The 19,061-nt window shown below is 46.3% G+C and overlaps 1 protein-coding gene across 1 annotated transcript in view; it reads left to right on the forward strand.

Moving 5' to 3' along the window:
* Positions 1–19,061, forward strand: part of nrg3b (neuregulin 3b) — a gene marked incomplete at both ends in the record, with an annotated part of 395,235 nt that overhangs the window by 362,924 nt on the left and 13,250 nt on the right. The window contains 2 exon segments of the mRNA XM_083635071.1: positions 4,624–4,750; positions 14,143–14,273. Coding sequence (XP_083491197.1) covers positions 4,624–4,750; positions 14,143–14,273 — 258 coding nt within the window.

Consider the following 19,061-nt stretch of genomic DNA (forward strand, 5'->3'; position numbering starts at 1 on the left):
GTAGCTCCCGTTCCCTCCTAAGTCCATTCTGCTCATCAACTAAAGCGGAAAACTTCAATTTTACCCAAAACTTTACAAAGGAGATCAATCATTAGCACACATGATTTAGAGATATGAAAACTGCTTCTACATGCTTTAAAGACCCCATGAAATGGAAAATCAAAGCCTAGTTAATGATGTGTCGCTCTGAAAATTAGGAATTAAACAGTATGAGAGTGGGAGTACATATCACGCTGGTGGCAATGCTTTGCCAAATGTCCAACATCAGCAACTGATTATCCACATCCAAATTGCCTAGGGTGTGAATTACACGAGTAAGCCTATAATTGTTGAGCAGCCTAGCAATAAAAACAGGGACAATGGGCTCTATCGTTGCAGCCGCGCAGTTTCTAGGCCGAACGCCAGCCGCAGCGCAAAGCAGTGGGCGTGGAAAGGCGCACTTGATATCTTGGTATCGGCGCTAAACTCAGCCTCAACCATTATAACCACGCCTTTTAAGCGTAAAATTATGCATTGTCCGCTCATTGGAGAATTGCAGGGAAGAGACACACGCTTGCCTTTTAAGCTCCAATTCCTGGACAAATCCGGTAAAACCAGACAAAGCCAAGGGCTCCGCCGCCCCCCCCTCCCTTCATCCGGTCTGTCTATCTCCATATATAGGCTATTATTCCATATTATTATGCTTCTCAAACCAATAACTGCAGTTAAAATACTGCAAGCATGTAAATACGCTACACTATAGCAAGACCAAAGTGAAAATAATTTCTAAATGCATCTGATAGAAAAAAATATTGCCTATGGCTGGATGTCATGAGATTAGATGGCCAGAATGATATCGTTTTATCTCTCCTCCCCCACTGCACGATGCAACATCCTCTGAATGACACCTATCACTTTTACTAGATCTGATAACTTAATTCTATTTAATTTACAGGATTTTATTATTGAGTAATAGTATTTTATTTGGCCTATATATGCGTCCCCCCCACCCCCTGCCCACAGGCTCTGACAAATATGTTCATTCTCAATAAAATCTTCAGTAATCAATCAGAGGGGCTTTAAAAGCCAGATTGGCAGCAGCTGGCGCAGTGTGATCAATATGGCAGACCAAAACCGATCCACTAAATTCACAGCTGAGGAGAAGATGGTGCTGGCGAATCAGGTGATATATCTGTCCACCATTCATTTTGAATAGCTACAAAACAACTCTTTACTTAAGTTGTTTATTCATCTATCCATTCAGGTTCAAATGTACCATCGCGCACTGTTTGGGGAGGAGAATTACCCCGCCGACGCCCCGCGCCCAGTCCTGGACCGCCTGAGTGAGCCGCCCCAGGTGGCCGTCTATGCGCTGCGCTTGTTCAGCACCTCGGACAGCTCCGCTGCCACAGACGGGGGAAACATTTGGAAATAATTATAACTTTCTATGCTTTGCACACAGAAAAAATAAATACAACAGACAATTCTGTAATGAATAGCTGTAATGAAGAGTGGGGTTTGAAGAAGCGCTACACAACAGTTGATCCAGTTTCTCTCTCTCTTTCTTTCTCTCTCCCTTTCTCTCACATTAAACGATATACATGCCTATAATGTCAATTATCTGAATGAAATAATAATACATATTAATTAGGAATATTAGTAATATTAGTAGCCTAGCTAATTTCGGGGGGGGGGGGGGGGTAATAAAACGTAGAGCTATATTACACATAAATGGGGATTATTATGATAGCCTAAACTAAATTTATGAAACTGCATTACAGCTTCACCCAAAAAGCCTGAGAAGGGTTGCAATCTTATATTCTATTGTATTCTAAAGTATTTTTTTCTATATATTGTATTCTCCATTCACTTTCCTGTCCCCGGTGCACAGAATCCTGCTTTAGGCCAGCTTTTCAAAAGCGCAAAGCGCTAAAAGTCGGCCAGGTCGGAAGATGGCTGGAAGATAGTAGTACGCCGGTATTTAGCGCCGCCACGCCCACTTCGGCGCATTCAGGGACTCCGCCACGCCCATTCGGCCTAAAGCGCATTTGGCAGCCTAAAGCCTATTGCTATTTTCCCGAAACAGGCGCAAGGCACGTTTTTTTGCGTTTAAGGCCCGTTTTAGCGCCGAAGGCCTGTGGGAGAATAGGGACCAATATGTGTAAAAACATGGAGTCTTGGGCGCCGGCGTAGTGCAGCGTGCCTACCAACACGAGGGGTCACGACCTCAAGTTACCGCGTTACCTCCGGCTCGGTCGGGCGTCCATACAGGAACCATTTTCCGGGTCTCCGGGTGTGAAGCCGGATTAGGGTATTTGTCCTGGCTGCTGCACTAGTGCCTCCTCTGGTCGGTCGGGGGCGCCTGTTCAGGGGGGAGGGGAACTGGGGGGGAATAGTGTGATCCTCCCACGGGGGATGGGGAGAGGGGGATCTGGAGGAAAAATAAAACATGTCTTCTTTCACAGTGAACTTGTTTCAGAGATGTGTGCTTGAAGCAGTTGGTGATTTGGTAAATGGTTTCAGAGTAGTTCCCATAATGGCGGCAGTCCTTCATAACCAACACTCACAGTCACAATTGGGTTTTGTGTTCTTTTGAACCAGTTCAGTCTAAAGCCACGGTCACACTGATCCGTTGTCTCTCTCATTTCAATTCATTTTCAATGACAGCTGTCCATTGTCCGGCAGTGCTGATGACGCGTCCGTCTCCGTCAGATTTTTCGTCAGTTTTGACGGACAGAAATTTCAACACAGTTGAACTTTTTCTGGAGAGATGGATTCGTCAACACAAATCAGAGGCGTGTGTGTGTTGTTGTTGTTGTTGTTTTTGCAGCCTAACGCTTCCTAAATCCTGATTGCTTGTCAGGTCCTTTACTTTGGATACACTCCATAGCCCTCAGCTGCAGAGAGAGTTGAGCCACCTAGTATATGTCAAACAAAATGAACATTTAATGGTGAATTAACATTTACTCTTAAAAATGTTAAGCCTCAATTCATTTTTAAATCAATCAAAATGTAATCCAAGATTACGTAACGCTCTATATTTAGCATAGCTAAAACACACGATTTCACTTTAATTTCTCGCTTTTTGCTTGATCATGTGAACCATTTTTATAGTTAATGGAAAAGGTAAGCAGTGAAACCTGATTCAAGTTACCCAGTGCCTTAATAAATAATACGTACATACATACATACATACATACATACATACATACATACATACATACATACATACATACATACATACAAAATTATCTTTGTAGTTTCCCCTGTGAAGCAAGGATCCAAACTCCTGACCCTAAAACTAGTCTACAGTATGATCGCACTGCCGGAACTTCTTTTTCTTTTTTCAGAATATTATCGCAGGAGCATGTACTGTAATGGACGTTTCACGGTACATTGCCTTGATTAAATTTTCACTTGTGAAAGACAGTTTCTCTCGTAAATGCTATTTTTGCCCGGGGCCCTTTTCTCCACCAGCACTATCCAAACTTTCAGTTACAGCTCTGGAGAGGAAGAAAAAGTGAGTGTTGCTCATGTCATTCTGACCTTTCAACTGGCTCCTGCATTTGAAAAGTTTGACAAATGTTGTCAGTTTGCATTTTGATGTCAATATCAGTCAAAAGCCCCCAACTGTCCCCATTGTGTATAGTTGATACAACAAAGGTCTCTGTGAAAAGAAGTGCTGAGATATTTCTCTGTGACAGTTTGACAGCTTGATATACATGCCTGTCCACAATGATCAGTTTGACATCTAAAACGTTCCCTGAATAGGTGACTGTGACAGTTTATGGACAAGGCTTATCTAAAAGACTAAGAACTGTGTGCGATTGCACCCTGTTTGTATATAAGTCGTGTCAAGACGAAGCAATGCACAAACAGGTCAATGAATATGATTACCTGCCTTCTTGGTAGAGAGCTGGCCAATAGAATTCTTGTAAGCAATGATTGGACTTATCTTTTAAACATAACCCAAAATCCAGTCAATCAGTTTTAAGGGTGAATCACTCTAAGAGGGAACAGACAAAATCAGCAGCAGCTCAAGAGAGTATACCTGCCTTCATATTGTGACTTATTTCAAAGAAGTAATGCTAGAATTAGCATTACAATAATACAGTTTGCTTATAGAACACTAATAAGAACACTATAAGGGGTAAATTAAGTGAATACTGCCTGCCTGTCTAATATCTAGCTTCACTTATTGTACATATATTGTGAACATAGCTGTTTTTGCTATCTGTATATATCTGTATATCTGTACTATTTACAGTCAGTATTTTGAACAAAACATCTCTCGTCCTTGCTTTTGTATAGCTATAATAAAGAATGTCCCCCCCTCTCTCTCTCTCTCTCTCTCTCTCTCTCTCTCTCTGCGTCTCTCTCTCTGTCTCTCACTCTCTCTCTCTCTCACTCTCTCTCTCTGTCTCTGTCTCTGTCTCTCTCTCTCTCTCTCTCTCTCTCTCACTCACTCTCTGTCTCTCTCTGTGTCTCTCTCTCTCTCTGTCTCTCTCTCTCTCTCTCTGTCTCTCTCTGTGTGTCTCTCTCTCACTCTCTCTCTCTCTCTCTCTCTCTCTCTCACTCTCTCTCTGTCTCTCTCTGTCTCTCTCTCTCTCACTCTCTCTCTCTCTCTCTCTCTCTCTCTTCCAGGAGACACAGGGAGAAAGTGCGGGCCCACTTCTCAGAGAGCCGCAGCCTGAGGGACTGCAGTGTGAACGCCTCTGGCCTCATGTCCAAATCTACTCCTCGGCCTCAATATAGCCTCCAACTCCAAAAGGTAAATCTTCACCTATTATTTTTGATTGATTTTCCAGTGATACCTTAATCAGCCCTGTACTGGTTGAAGGCGTTTGTTCACATTGAAATCTGACGTGAATGGAGAGAGAGCAGAGATTTTTTTGAGTAGAGATTAAAGATCTTTTTTTTTTGTCTTTTGTTTTTGTAATGTCCTTGTCATGCTCAAAATGACAGATTCCTGTGACACACATCTAGGGACTTTTGTTACTGGGCTTCCCTAAACCTGAATCCGGAGCGACAGCATGTTTGCCAGCTAGTTGCTTTGTGCTCAGTTTTGACATGATGGATGTGACCTCTTCACAGAGTACTGGTACACTTATTTTAGCAATAGGCTTATGAAATGACTTGGGGTATTTTTTTTATTAATATTTTGGGAATACATTTTAATCCCCAATCTCTCCAAATACCCCCTGCAAGCTGCTCAAGTACCCCTAGGGGTGCTCATACAATCACTCTAACTGCTGCAGAAACTCCTGATTTATTTTATTTTTATTCAGTTTTTTCAGCACTCAGGAGGGGGGCGAACTCCCTAGCACTTTCTGTTTTCTGTTTTCTTAAACTTATTGTTTATTTTTGTTTGGTTTTGTTTCTGGATCGTCCGTTTGTTGTGTTCTTTTCCTCTCTGGAGTCGCTGATTGCCCTGAGAACATCCTCTCGTTGTTGACATACTCCTTTAGATGATGTGGGCGCTGCGTGTGGGCGCTGCGTCATACGCTCGGGCACTGCGGGATCACAAGCGCAACACGCCGGTGTCTTCATGGTGGGGGGGGGGGGGGGGGGGGGCACGGTCGGTGGCGCAGTGGTAAGCGCTAGAAGGTCCTGGGTTCGATTCCCACCTGGGACACTGTGAGCGCTGAAGGAGTGCGTGCCCGTCCGCATGTCCTCGAGTGCCCGCCGCGACGGGTGGGGTAGTCAAAAGGGCCTTTCTGTGTGGAGTTTGCATGTTCTCCCCGTGCCCCCTGGGGGTTTCCATCATATAGGAACCCCTCACCAAAACATGCAATATCCTGGTCGCTGATGTGGTGCCTCCTCTGGTCGTTAGGGGCGCCTGTTCGGAGGGAGGGGAACTGGTTGGAATAGCGTGATCCTCCCACGTGCTATGTCCTACCGGTGAAGCTTCCCCTGTCAGGTGAAAAGAAGCGGCTGGCTAACTGCCCATGTGTCGGAGGAAGCATGGAGCCAGTTTCGGCTCTCCCCAGATCAGCAGAGGGTGGAGCAGTAATGCACTAATGAGGGGGATAAAAATGGGACAAAAAAATAGGGGGGGGAGCACAACTTGATATATATTCTTACCGAGGTAGAGGCCCGTTGTCCAACACTAGCCTATTAACAGCGTGACTGTGAAGATGCGGTGACAGGAATGTATGGAGGCCTCTGGATGTATTATTGATGCTCTGTATTGGGCTACAAAATGCTTTCAGAGCTCGGCTCAGGGAGGAAGTCACATGTGCTCAGAGGGAGCAAAGTAAGAACGCCTATAGAGGAGAGGGAATAGAAGCAGCAGAACAAGGTTGTGCAGAGTGGGATGAGGAGGATCACTGGTTATACGCAGCCAGGGGGGCCGTGGGCAGACGGGACCAGGGAGAGAGCTACCAGCTAAATGGGTTTTTAATAACAGGATTGACACGGAGACCCCAGACCAGGCGGGTCTAATGTGACCCCACTTCTGCCCGCCCACTCCCTCAGCACTCCCTCCCTCGGCAGTGTTAGGTGTGGAGGAGGACAGTGCAATGAGGGACAGACTGTTCTCCAAGAAAGGGATTTAATGTATGCAGCGTTCTACGCAGCCTCGTCTATCAATGATGTTTGGTAGCCAGCGCAGCAGCGTTCCACAGTAGTAAGACAGGGAGTACCAGTCTGTGCTCAATGAACCGGCAAAGAAAAGCTGACTCGGCCATAGAGTTGAGCGTGGAAGCCCTCAAGGCGGTGGCAGAGGGGAGGATGAGCACTAAACGGAACTCATTTTGGACAATGCCTTCCACCATCTCCATGATGTGCTGCTGGGGCGCCTTGAACCTGAAAAGTAATATGTCAGCTCCCTGGAGCAAGGCACTACTACAGGCCAAGGCACCCCCCAGCTCCCTGGACCAAGGCAGTACTACAGGCCAAGGCACCCCCCAGCTCTCTGGACCAAGGCAGTACTACAGGCCAAGGCACCTAGCCTAGGTAAACCCAGCCCCCACGTGACCTGCTCTCTCAGTTCCCAGTCACTAGATACTGTAGCACAGTACATACTGTACACACATACTGTAGATACTCTGACACAGAAAGGCAGACAAGCTAGCAGCAGGGATCTTGTCACACTGATTCCAGATAAACTCGTCTGTCTAGCCAGCTATACAATATTACTGTAGCCTACATAATACAAGCTAAATGCAGCATATGCCAATGTAAGGCTGGGTAGCATTAGCTAACGTCATCCAGGCTATAGTGACTAGACAGAGAGAGATGTAGTGTGTGTGTGTTGTTTTGCCAAGGCAGGCAGGCTAGCTAGCTAGCAACGTAGCCTTAGATTAAAACTAAAGTACCAGGAACAGCGTTACATTTATGATCTTTTAATGATGTTAGTAGACACATGTAACAGTATAGATCCCCGTTATGGGGTCTGTTGATCAAAATATCACCTCACACTATATCGAAATCGCGTTTTAGTGGACGGGCAGTGAGCATCCAAACTGGGGTTCATAGCTGGTCTACGGCTAGCTAGCTAGCTAGCAACGTAGCCATTGATTAAAACAGCGATACATTTATGATATTTTAATGATGTTGGTAAACACACGTAACAGTATAGATCCCCATTATATAACCTTTATTTAATCAGGTAAAATCACATTGAGATCAAGATCTCATTTTCAAGTGAGAGTTATGAGGTCTGTTGGTCAAAAGATCACCAAACGCTATATCGAAATCGTGTCTGAGCGGACGGGCAGCGACCATACAAAGGACAGCTTGTACAGGGGGGGCTTCTCATCACCTGGACACATTTTACGGCGAAATTATCTGATAAACTGGCTGCGCATACCATTACTTATTTGCGGGAGTGCACGGGGGAAGTACATAAGGTTACAACTACATACCTCAGTCACACTTTGTCGTTGCAGCATTGCTGCTGGTGTCCCTCTGGCATGGACGCGCCTGGGAGATGGATAAAGCAGTCGTTTCCTTTTCATTGGCCGTGGCGTTTTCCTCGGAGAAAACGCTCTTTCCCGCTTTGAGTCTTGTGGTTTTATTGGCGTTGCTACCAGCGTTGGTTGTTCTGAGCTTGATTCTTCACTCCGTTTCCATTTCTGGAGAGTATTCAATGTTTCCTCTGCTCTTGAAATGAAATTGGAACACGTTTGGCAAATCCGACATGATTTGCTCTCCTGTTGGTGTAGTTTCACACCAACCCTCTCCAGGCGTAGAAATACCCCCTTCTCGAGTGGTTTGCAGCTGCCCAACTTGCCTTTAGAACGAAGGTTTCTCTTACACAACCTGCAAAAATCGTTCACATTGGTGGTAGCCATCGCACTGCTATTGTGGTCGCTAGCAGTAGCCTAGTGAATGAAAGTGTAGTTAGCTCGCTTGCTAACAACAAAGGTCGCAGAGCGATGGCGCCATCTGCTGCACTGCGCATGTGCTCTGTGCACAAAGCTGGTTGGATGAAGGTTGCGTAATGGAGCGGTCTATCGGGGGGGGGGCCCAACAACCGCAGGAAATCGTTTAGCACAGGCGGGGCACCAGACCATAGTGACTGAGAACAGGTCTGAGAGCAGGTCACGTGGGGGATGGGTTTACCCAGGCTACAAGGCACCCCCCAGCTCTCTGGACCAAGGCACTACTACAGGCCAAGGCACCCCCCAGCTCTCTGGACCAAGGCACTACTACAGGCCAAGGCACCCCCCAGCTCTCTGGACCAAGGCACTACTACAGGCCAAGGCACCCCCCCACCCCCCAGCTCTCTGGACCAAGGCACTACTACAGGCCAAGGCACCCCCACCCTCCAGCTCTCTGGACCAAGGCACTACTACAGGCCAAGGCACCCCCCCCCCAGTACTACAGGGCCTGTAGTACTGGGGGGGGGGGGTGCCTTGGCCTGTAGTACTGCCTTGGTTGTTCCCTCCATCTGTTCTGATAATATGAAGACCTAATTTTATCAAAGTAAAACCTCGTAGCATCAGAATAGATGCTATCATCAGACAGTTAAAATTGTTATGCTAATTTACATGTCAATGCATAATTGTAAAACAATTGATTTCCATTTTGGGCGGTTAGTGCTATTGATTCAAGGGCTGTCACTCTTGAAGAATGGCCTAATACCCCCACTACACACAGTTCAGGACTTGTATGATAGCAAATCCAAGTGAAGCTGTTGAGAAGGTTAAGATTCCCTACTCATCCTTTGGTAGGCTACTTAGTGAATATAGTTGGGTTTCTCTGCTATTTTCTCCAGGCTCTGTTTTCCCCTCTTCTCCTCTTGCTATAGAGTACCGCAGGGAGGTCGTATTTTTGTAGGCTTAACCAGAAATCGCCGTCATGTTGGTTCGTCGGGGGGAAGTCTATGGGACTCTAAGTTTATGGGAGCGCGAATTTGGGTTCAGCGAGATAATCTTCACGAAAGTTAATCGCTGTTATGCCTTTTGAAGCGTTTTCTAAAAATCACGTTTAAAAAAAACGCATTTACGTTCCAAAAGTCATAAAAGTTATCGGTATTCACGTTTGTGAAGATTATCCTGCTGAACCCAAATCCGCGCTACATTAACCTTTGTTAACCACAGGCCTTATTTTATGCATTTAAGCGAAATCCCCATTCTAAAAGCCCATTCACTTTTCCCCTGACCAACCCAAGCGCTACGTCCGGACTCATTCCTGCGGTGCTCTATACATCCTGTTTATCCAATAATTCTCAGGAGTCAAACAAGACAAGAAGGAGATAGAACCCTAACCCTAACATCAAACAAGACAAGAAGGAGATAGAACCCTAACATCAAACAAGACAAGAAGGAGATAGAACCCTAACCCTAACATCAAACAAGACAAGAAGGAGATAGAACCCTAACATCAAACAAGACAGGAAGGAGATAGAACCCTAACCCTAACATCAAACAAGACAAGAAGGAGATAGAACCCTAACCCTAACATCAAACAAGACAAGAAGGAGATAGAACCCTAACCCTAACATCAAACAAGACAAGAAGGAGATAGAACCCTAACCCTAACATCAAACAAGACAAGAAGGAGATAGAACCCTAACATCAAACAAGACAAGAAGGAGATAGAACCCTAACATCAAACAAGACAGGAAGGAGAGGAGAGAGCAAGTGAAATGGGTTCAGCTATGCAGCTCTGCTATCATCCACCACAACCCATTTATTTGATCCCCCGACATAGATATCATCCTCCGGGTTTCACAGAGAAACTTTGCCATGGCAATTGTTCCAGAAAGAGAGGCGTTCTCCCCCCACAGGGTAGGCCTACATGACAGGGTTTTCTCCCCCCACAGGGTAGACCTACATGACAGGGTTTTCTCCCCCCACAGGGTAGACCTACATGACAGGGTTTTCTCCCCCCACAGGGTAGGCCTACATGACAGGGTTTTCTCCCCCCACAGGGTAGGCCTACATGACAGGGTTTTCTCCCCCCACACGGTAGACCTACATGACAGGGTTTTCTCCCCCCACACGGTAGACCTACATGACAGGGTTTTCTCCCCCCACACGGTAGGCCTACATGACAGGGTTGTCTCCCCCCACAGGGTAGGCCTACATGACAGGGTTTTCTCCCCCTACACGGTAGGCCTACATGACAGGGTTTTCTCCCCCCACATGGTAGGCCTACATGACAGGGTTTTCTCCCCCCACAGGGTACATGACAGGGTTGTCTCCCCCCACAGGGTAGGCCTACATGACAGGGTTTTATCCAACCACAGGGTAGGCCTTCATGACAGGGTTTTCTCCCCCCACAGGGTAGGTCTACATGACAGGGTTTTCTCCCCCCACAGGGTAGGCCTACATGACAGGGTTGTCTCTCCCCACAGGGTAGACCTACATGACAGGGTTTTCTCCCCCCACAGGGTAGACCTACATGACAGGGTTTTCTCCCCCCACAGGGTAGGCCTACATGACAGGGTTTTCTCCCCCCACAGGGTAGGCCTACATGACAGGGTTTTCTCCCCCCACAGGGTAGGCCTACATTACAGGGTTTTCTCCCCCCACAGGGTACATGACAGGGTTTTCTCCCCCCACAGGGTAGGCCTACATGACAGGGTTTTCTCCCCCCACAGGGTAGGCCTACATGACAGGGTTGTCTCCCCCCACAGGGTACATGACAGGGTTTTCTCCCCCCACAGGGTACATGACAGGGTTGTCTCCCCCCACAGGGTACATGACAGGGTTTTCTCCCCCCACAGGGTAGGCCTACATGACAGGGTTGTCTCCCCCCACAGGGTACATGACAGGGTTTTCTCCCCCCACAGGGTAGGCCTACATGACAGGGTTTTCTCCCCCCACAGGGTACATGACAGGGTTTTCTCCCCCCACTGGGTAGGCCTACATGACAGGGTTTTCTCCCCCCACAGGGTACATGACAGGGTTTTCTCCCCCCACAGGGTAGGCCTACATGACAGGGTTTTCTCCCCCCACAGGGTAGACCTACATGACAGGGTTTTCTCCAACCACAGGGTAGGCCTACATGACAGGGTTTTCTCCCCCCACAGGGTACATGACAGGGTTTTCTCCCCCCACAGGGTAGGCCTACATGGCAGGGTTTTCTCCCCCCACAGGGTACATGACAGGGTTTTCTCCCCCCACAGGGTAGGCCTACATGACAGGGTTTTCTCCCCCCACAGGGTAGACCTACATGACAGGGTTTTCTCCCCCCACAGGGTAGGCCTACATGACAGGGTTTTCTCTATCCACAGAGTAGGCCTACATGACAGGGTTTTCTCCCCCCACAGGGTACATGACAGGGTTTTCTCCCCCCACAGGGTAGGCCTACATGACAGGGTTTTCTCCCCCCACAGGGTAGGACTACATGACAGGGTTTTCTCCCCCCACAGGGTACATGACAGGGTTTTCAGAAAGAGGCAGACATGAGAGGCTCACATTCAGTTGCTTTAATGATGTACAATCAGACGGAGAGAAAGGGCAGCACAGGAGCTACTGTACCTGGAATAACATCAGAGGGAGAGAAAGGGCAGCACAGGAGCTACTGTAACTGGAATAACATCAGAGGGAGAGAAAGGGCAGCACAGGAGCTACTGTACCTGGAATAACATCAGAGGGAGAGAAAGGGCAGCACAGGAGCTACTGTAACTGGAATAACATCAGAGGGAGAGAAAGGGCAGCACAGGAGCTACTGTACCTGGAATAACATCAGAGGGAGAGAAAGGGCAGCACAGGAGCTACTGTACCTGGAATAACATCAGAGGGAGAGAAAGGGCAGCACAGGAGCTACTGTAACTGGAATAACATCAGAGGGAGAGAAAGGGCAGCACAGGAGCTACTGTAACTGGAATAACATCAGAGGGAGAGAAAGGGCAGCACAGGAGCTACTGTAACTGGAATAACATCAGAGGGAGAGAAAGGGCAGCACAGGAGCTACTGTACCTGGAATAACATCAGAGGGAGAGAAAGGGCAGCACAGGAGCTACTGTACCTGGAATAACATCAGAGGGAGAGAAAGGGCAGCACAGGAGCTACTGTACCTGGAATAACATCAGAGGGAGAGAAAGGGCAGCACAGGAGCTACTGTAACTGGAATAACATCAGAGGGAGAGAAAGGGCAGCACAGGAGCTACTGTAACTGGAATAACATCAGAGGGAGAGAAAGGGCAGCACAGGAGCTACTGTAACTGGAATCACAGCATTAGGATTTTGCACAGGGCCTTTCAGGGGCATTCGTGCTCGCTCTCGTACGCTCTCGTGCTCTATCTCGTAAGATAATGCTGTTCATTTTGATAAGGAAAAAGGGAGAGAATCGAGCGGGAGGACATTTCTTTAGGAAACTATTAATGTAATCTTGTGTGGGATTAATTCCTGAGAGCAGCTGGAGTGCTGTGAAGGGCCAGCAGGGACTTTATTCACAAAAGAGTCTGCCCCTAATCTGCAGTTTCAAATAAAACCTGTGATGAAGAAAAACATTGTGCACAAGTGAAGGGGCTCACGTCTCCAAGGTGACTGGAGACGGATGCTGCCAAGTCATATATAGATCCTCACTTTGATGTATGACACACTGGGGGAAGGCTTTGTAGACACACTGTATTACAGCAACCAGGTTTTGGACCCACTCCCCTTGTGTTTGGCTATTGACTTGGTCATAACACTTGCTCCTAAATATCGCTCTTTTTTATCAAGGTTTTTCAGATTTTTCTCCCCAATTGTACTTGGCCAATTCCCCCCTGCTGGTCCCGGTCGTTGCTCCACCCCACCACCAGCTCAGTGGCCTTGTGGTTTGAGTGTCCGCCCTGAGACTGGGAGGTTGTGAGTTCGATCCCCGGGCCGAGTCATACCAAAGACTAATGGGAAGCAATGGGACCCATTGCTTCCCTGCTTGGCACTCAGCATCAAAGGGTTGGAATTGGGGGGTTAAATCACCATATGATTCCCGAGTGCGGCGCTGCTGCTGCTGCTGGGGATGGGTCAAATGCGGAGAACAAATTTCGCACACTCAGGTGTGTTGGGACTTTACTTTTTTACTTTACTTTACCCCCTCTGCCGATCTGGGGAGAGCCGTAGGCTAGCACATGCTTCCTCCGATACATGTGCAGTTGCCAAGCCACTTCTTTTCACCTGATTTGGGACGTAGCGTGTGGGAGGATCACGCTATTCCCCCCCAGTACCCCTTCCCCCCGAACAGGCGCCGCGACCGACCAGAGGAGGTGCTAGCGCAGCGAACCAGGACACACTCCACCGGCTTCCCAGCTGCAGCCAATTGTGTCTGTAGCAACGTCTGACCAAGGCGGAAGTACCGTCCGCTACCTGGGTCTCCGCGGTGGTACTGTCCGCTACCTGGATCTCCACGGTGGTACTGTCCGCTACCTGGGTCTCCACGGTGGTACTGTCCGCTACCTGGGTCTCCACGGTGGTACTGTCCGCTACCTGGGTCTCCGCGGTGGTAGGCGAGTGCGTTTCCTCCCCACTACCCAGACGCCCTGGTCCTAAATATCTCATATGCTGAGTTTTGCATTGTTCTTGTCAAACACACATTCTCTGCTGGCCAGACAGAGAAGCCAAATAACGCTCTCAAGTGATTGTTAGGGAGCACATGCTAAGGAATCTTACTTCTACAGGGAGGGTCTTTTACATAGTGTAATGACGATAGGTTAACTGTGTATCGTCCTGTATCTTGTGCGTTTTGTACCACTCATGCACTACTATTTCCCCCCTTTTGCAGAGCTGCAGTTCCCACGGATCCTCTGTTAAGGCTGGCAACATGGCGTCAGGCACATCAGCACTGGCCCCTCCCACATCAGCACTGGCCCCTCCTATTCTCAGCAGAGTCCTGTCTAAAGGGAAACGCTTCAGGTGAAAATGGGACATCCTCTTATTTCCTATGTTTATGTATTTCCCCCCCCCAGCCCAGATCCAGAGACGAGAGGCAGCGAAGTAAGACATTTAATCATCCTGCAATATGGTCGACTATATAGACAGCTTTTTTGTAGAATGGTTAGTGAGGATTTATGGGGTTTGTAATTAGTGTCAATATGTATTTAGCATTTAGTTATTTGTGTGGATACCCTTCGTCAGAATCAGGAGTTTGTTGTTTGCCTATATGAAAATAGAATGAAAAGAAGACAAAATAGATGGAAAAGTGGTCGTATCTTCAGTTAGATGGCATAAAGGAGAGTTTTTATGTGTAGAGTTCAATGGTCATTCGAAGTCCTTGACAATGTCTTTGATTTTATTCCTATACTGTATAAGTCTGAGCAAGGGCAAAAGGGTGGCCCTAATTATCAATTTGGCATCAATGTAGATTAGGTGCTCCCAAACCTTTTCAGCTTGGGGCCCAAAAGAGAAATCTTCTGTTTCCCGCGGACTTAAACTCACAAAAATGGCTATGACATCTCAATTTGTAAACTACCAATCTCTCTCTATATATCGTTTGTGTAACGCTGATGTAGATGATGTAGATAGTTTGGGTAACGCTGATGTAGATGATAGTTTGGGTAACGCTGATGTAGATGATAGTTTGGGTAATGCTGATGTAGATGATAGTTTGGGTAACGCTGATGTAGATGATAGTTTGGGTAATGCTGATGTAGATGATAGTTTGGGTAACGCTGATGTAGATGATAGTTTGGGTAATGCTGATGTAGATGATAGTTTGGGTAATGCTGATGTAGATGATAGTTTGGGTAATGCTGATGTAGATGATAGTTTGGGTAATGCTGATGTAGATGATAGTTTGGGTAACGCTGATGTAGATGATAGTTTGGGTAATGCTGATGTAGATGATAGTTTGGGTAACGCTGATGTAGATGATAGTTTGGGTAATGCTGATGTAGATGATAATTTGGGTAATGCTGATGTAGTTTGGGTAACGCTGATGTAGATGATAGTTTGGGTAACGCTGATGTAGATGATAGTTTGGGTAATGCTGATGTAGATGATAGTTTGGGTAACGCTGATGTAGATGATAGTTTGGGTAATGCTGATGTAGATGATAGTTTGGGTAATGCTGATGTAGATGATAGTTTGGGTAATGCTGATGTAGATGATAGTTTGGGTAATGCTGATGTAGATGATAGTTTGGGTAACGCTGATGTAGATGATAGTTTGGGTAATGCTGATGTAGATGATAGTTTGGGTAACGCTGATGTAGATGATAGTTTGGGTAATGCTGATGTAGATGATAATTTGGGTAACGCTGATGTAGTTTGGGTAACGCTGATGTAGATGATAGTTTGGGTAACGCTGATGTAGATGGCAGTTGACACGTTCTGCTTCAAATGCAAAGGAAATCCAACAGCAAAATGAACAAAAGTACAGTATGGTGCAAGGAAACAAACACCTTTGAGCTGTGAGAAGTCAGTATATGTGATGACATGCTCCAGTTTCAAATTCTCAAGGGACAAGAGAGTGTGGATAATGTTTTACCCCTAGCCCTCCACTACAGCCAACCACTAACTTCATGAAATTCAATGAGTGCGAAACATAGCCCTAATGATATTTTCAGCATCACTTCATTTTGCTTTGATGAATGTGGAGCAGGGACATATTGACGATTAATATATAAACACAGACTGACACACATTGTACCAGGAAGGAAGTGATGTTCAGTGTGAGGGAACAGTGCGTACAACACATGTCCTGTAGACTCCACATACTGTACTACTTTCAGCACTGTGTCATTATGTGCCTGGCTTACAGAGTGTGATTACAGCTGTAGAAGGTGATGGTGAGAGACCAGCAGTACTTTGGACCAGTGTGGCATGAGATAGTTAAAGCTCCAATATGTACGTTTCTTACCTTAATATAACGGCTTTTACACAACAGTTAGTTCCGGGCCGAGCAATTTGATTGGACAAGAGGGATCCTAACCGTGCTGATAATTCACGATAACCTCACGGGTGCTTCACTCTGTGTATATCACTCCACTTCACAGCTGTTATTAACGTTTCCATGATTAGGCTGCGTTCAAACAGCGCACGCACGCACCCAGGGACAGCGATAAGGATTTAACCTTATTTATGAACGGAAAGCTGAGATCGTCTGGGCTAACCTCAAAGTAGCTAACGTTAGCCTCGCTAGCTTGCATTTGGGAAACTGCAGGCAGGAAGTTGACCTGTTGTTGCTTGTTGCTTGGCAACACTTGGTAGTGCAATCCTGGGCGAGCTGTTTTTGTTGGCGGAGGCGAGTAACAGACAGAAATCCTCCCTTGTCGCAAATGACCTAAAACAATGCTATTATTACTTGAAGAATAGCTTTGTTTATGCTGTACAACGCATGTATAAAAGCAATATCACACTTGAGGTCGTGATGTCTAATCTCGTCACGGCTGTGATTGGTCGTGATGATAATTACAACAGCAGCACTCCCTCTCGTGTGATAGTGCTTCATTCAATCTTTTTGATGCTTTACTAATAGGGAGAATGGCGCCTCTATCGTTCCCACTCTCCACCCTGAACGTCTGTTCCCTGCACCATTTAACTTCCAGGCTCCGTCCCGGAGCATGTCAAGTTGCCTGCATGTTACTCAATTTCCTGAAGTAGCTCCTTCAAATTAAAAAACTTCCGCTGACAACTAATGGGACGCTTTTATTGTGAAGTACCTATATGAAGTAAAATGTATTCATAGTTTGATTAGCGGCACAATTAGCGACTTGTTACAATAAAAAAAAGTCGACACATTTGGGGATATTTGGAGCTGTTTTTCCCCCCCAGGGAATCAGTTATAAACACTGCAGAAAGGTAAGCAAAGTAGAGAGTATGCGCAGAAATCGTAAAATAAGGTTGATATCTGAACGTACAAATGGGGAAGTGTAGCATTGACTAGCATCTGTATTTGCCACTTGTGGCAGCAGAGGCTGCTGTTGCTGCCGCTCAGCAGAAGGTTACAGGTTGGGGCTTTAAAATGATTAGGATTATGGGTGTAATTCCTGAGGTTAAAGTTGCAGAGCATAAGGATTTGTGTGAGCATTTTAGGCATCGACTGTAAAAAATAAAATAAAAAAAACTGTCCTGAACTGTCCCACAAAGGGACGTTTTTCAGAAGGTTGTTGCCTGGGGCTGCAAAGTCAGTGGCAACACTTGCTAGCCTTTTCCTCACTGCAGTGTCATGCAGCTCCTTCATAGAGGACGGCAGACAGCCAACCATCCATTCAGCTTGTTCTTAGAGTCAGAGGAGGCAGAGAAAACTAGACCGTGATGGACAATGTTAGGATGCGTTCAGTTATTGGCCAGGGAAATTGTGAACTATCAAGAAAAATGTGCCATGAAAATATACTGCTGCCAATATGGGCCATCAATATTGCCTCAAAATGTTGCCTGTGCATCATTGGTTTTATCTCTAGGCATGGATGTGTGTGTGTGTGTGTGTGTGTGTGTGTGTGTGTGTGTGTGTGTGTGTGTGTGTGTGTGTGTGTGTGTGTGTGTGTGTGTGTGTGCATGTGTGTTATGAGTATACCCCTCATATTGTGTGTGCGCGCGTGTGTGCGTGCGTGCGCGCGCGTGCACGGATATGTGCAGACTTATTCACTTGCTTGAATGCATATCTGCTGAAGTTGGATTTTGTTCAAACCTGTTTATCACTCTCTAGAACAGTATAGACCTTACGAGACACATCAAATAAATCATTGGGGAAAAAAATATGAAGAGGCCATAGAAAAACAGACGCAAAAATCTATATTTTCTGTTTATGTAAGTACATTCTGTTCTGAGTCATATCTACAGGCACTCATGCTTTCTCTCTACATTGCATGGTGCTTTGCTATACACATGTAGCAAACAAACAAACAAAACTTTTTGAATGAAGCACTTGCCCATACCACCACAGAGACCCGGGTTCAATTCCCGGTAGCGGTACTTGGCCCGTGGCGTATGAGTCCTGGTCGTTGCACTAGTGCCTCCTCTGGTTGGTCGAGGCGCCTGTTCGAGGGCGAGGGCAACTGGGGGGAATAGCATGATCCTCTCACGTGCTACGTCCTGCTGGTGACATGGCACATGTATTGGAGGAAGCATGACTAGTCTATAACTCTCCCCAGAAGAAAAAAAACAAAAAGAAAACATTTTTTCTAATGATTCCAGGTAAACATTATGACAACTATGCATTTTCATCATCATCTTAGCTATGCTTTTCCACACAACTCTCTTAATCCTCTTTCTATGCAAATCAGTTTAGCTAACATTAGACAACTTGGAAACCATATTGCAGTGCAAATTATGATGTATGCATATATCCAGCATTTTCCAATAAAGCACATTGCTGTAACATGCTATAAGCTATTATTTTGCAGTTCAGTTCAGTTGTTAACTGAAATCAAGCGGTCTAAAATGTATGTTACAGAGAAGAGACAGAAGCAGCCAATGAACCAGGGAGCCAGGGAGCTGAAATCATATTCAAATTAACTGATATAGTATTTAGGGGTGTATATCATTGTCACAAATGCGCTCTGGGACGATACAAAAGCTGTACTTGTTCTTGAATAATATGCCCACACACAGGCTTGCAGGAAGCCTCCAGTTATTGGCCTATTTAACATTCATTAGGTCTGCTCACAGCAAGAAAGTTGAGCCCAGATCCATCAGGAGGCTGACAATTGTGAGCAGCACATTCTTTTGTTTTTCATCGTGCGGCATAACTGTGCTTGGCTGA

The sequence above is a fragment of the Poromitra crassiceps genome (assembly GCF_964638095.1).
Source record: "Poromitra crassiceps genome assembly, chromosome: 4".
NCBI classification, from domain to species: domain Eukaryota; kingdom Metazoa; phylum Chordata; class Actinopteri; order Beryciformes; family Melamphaidae; genus Poromitra; species Poromitra crassiceps.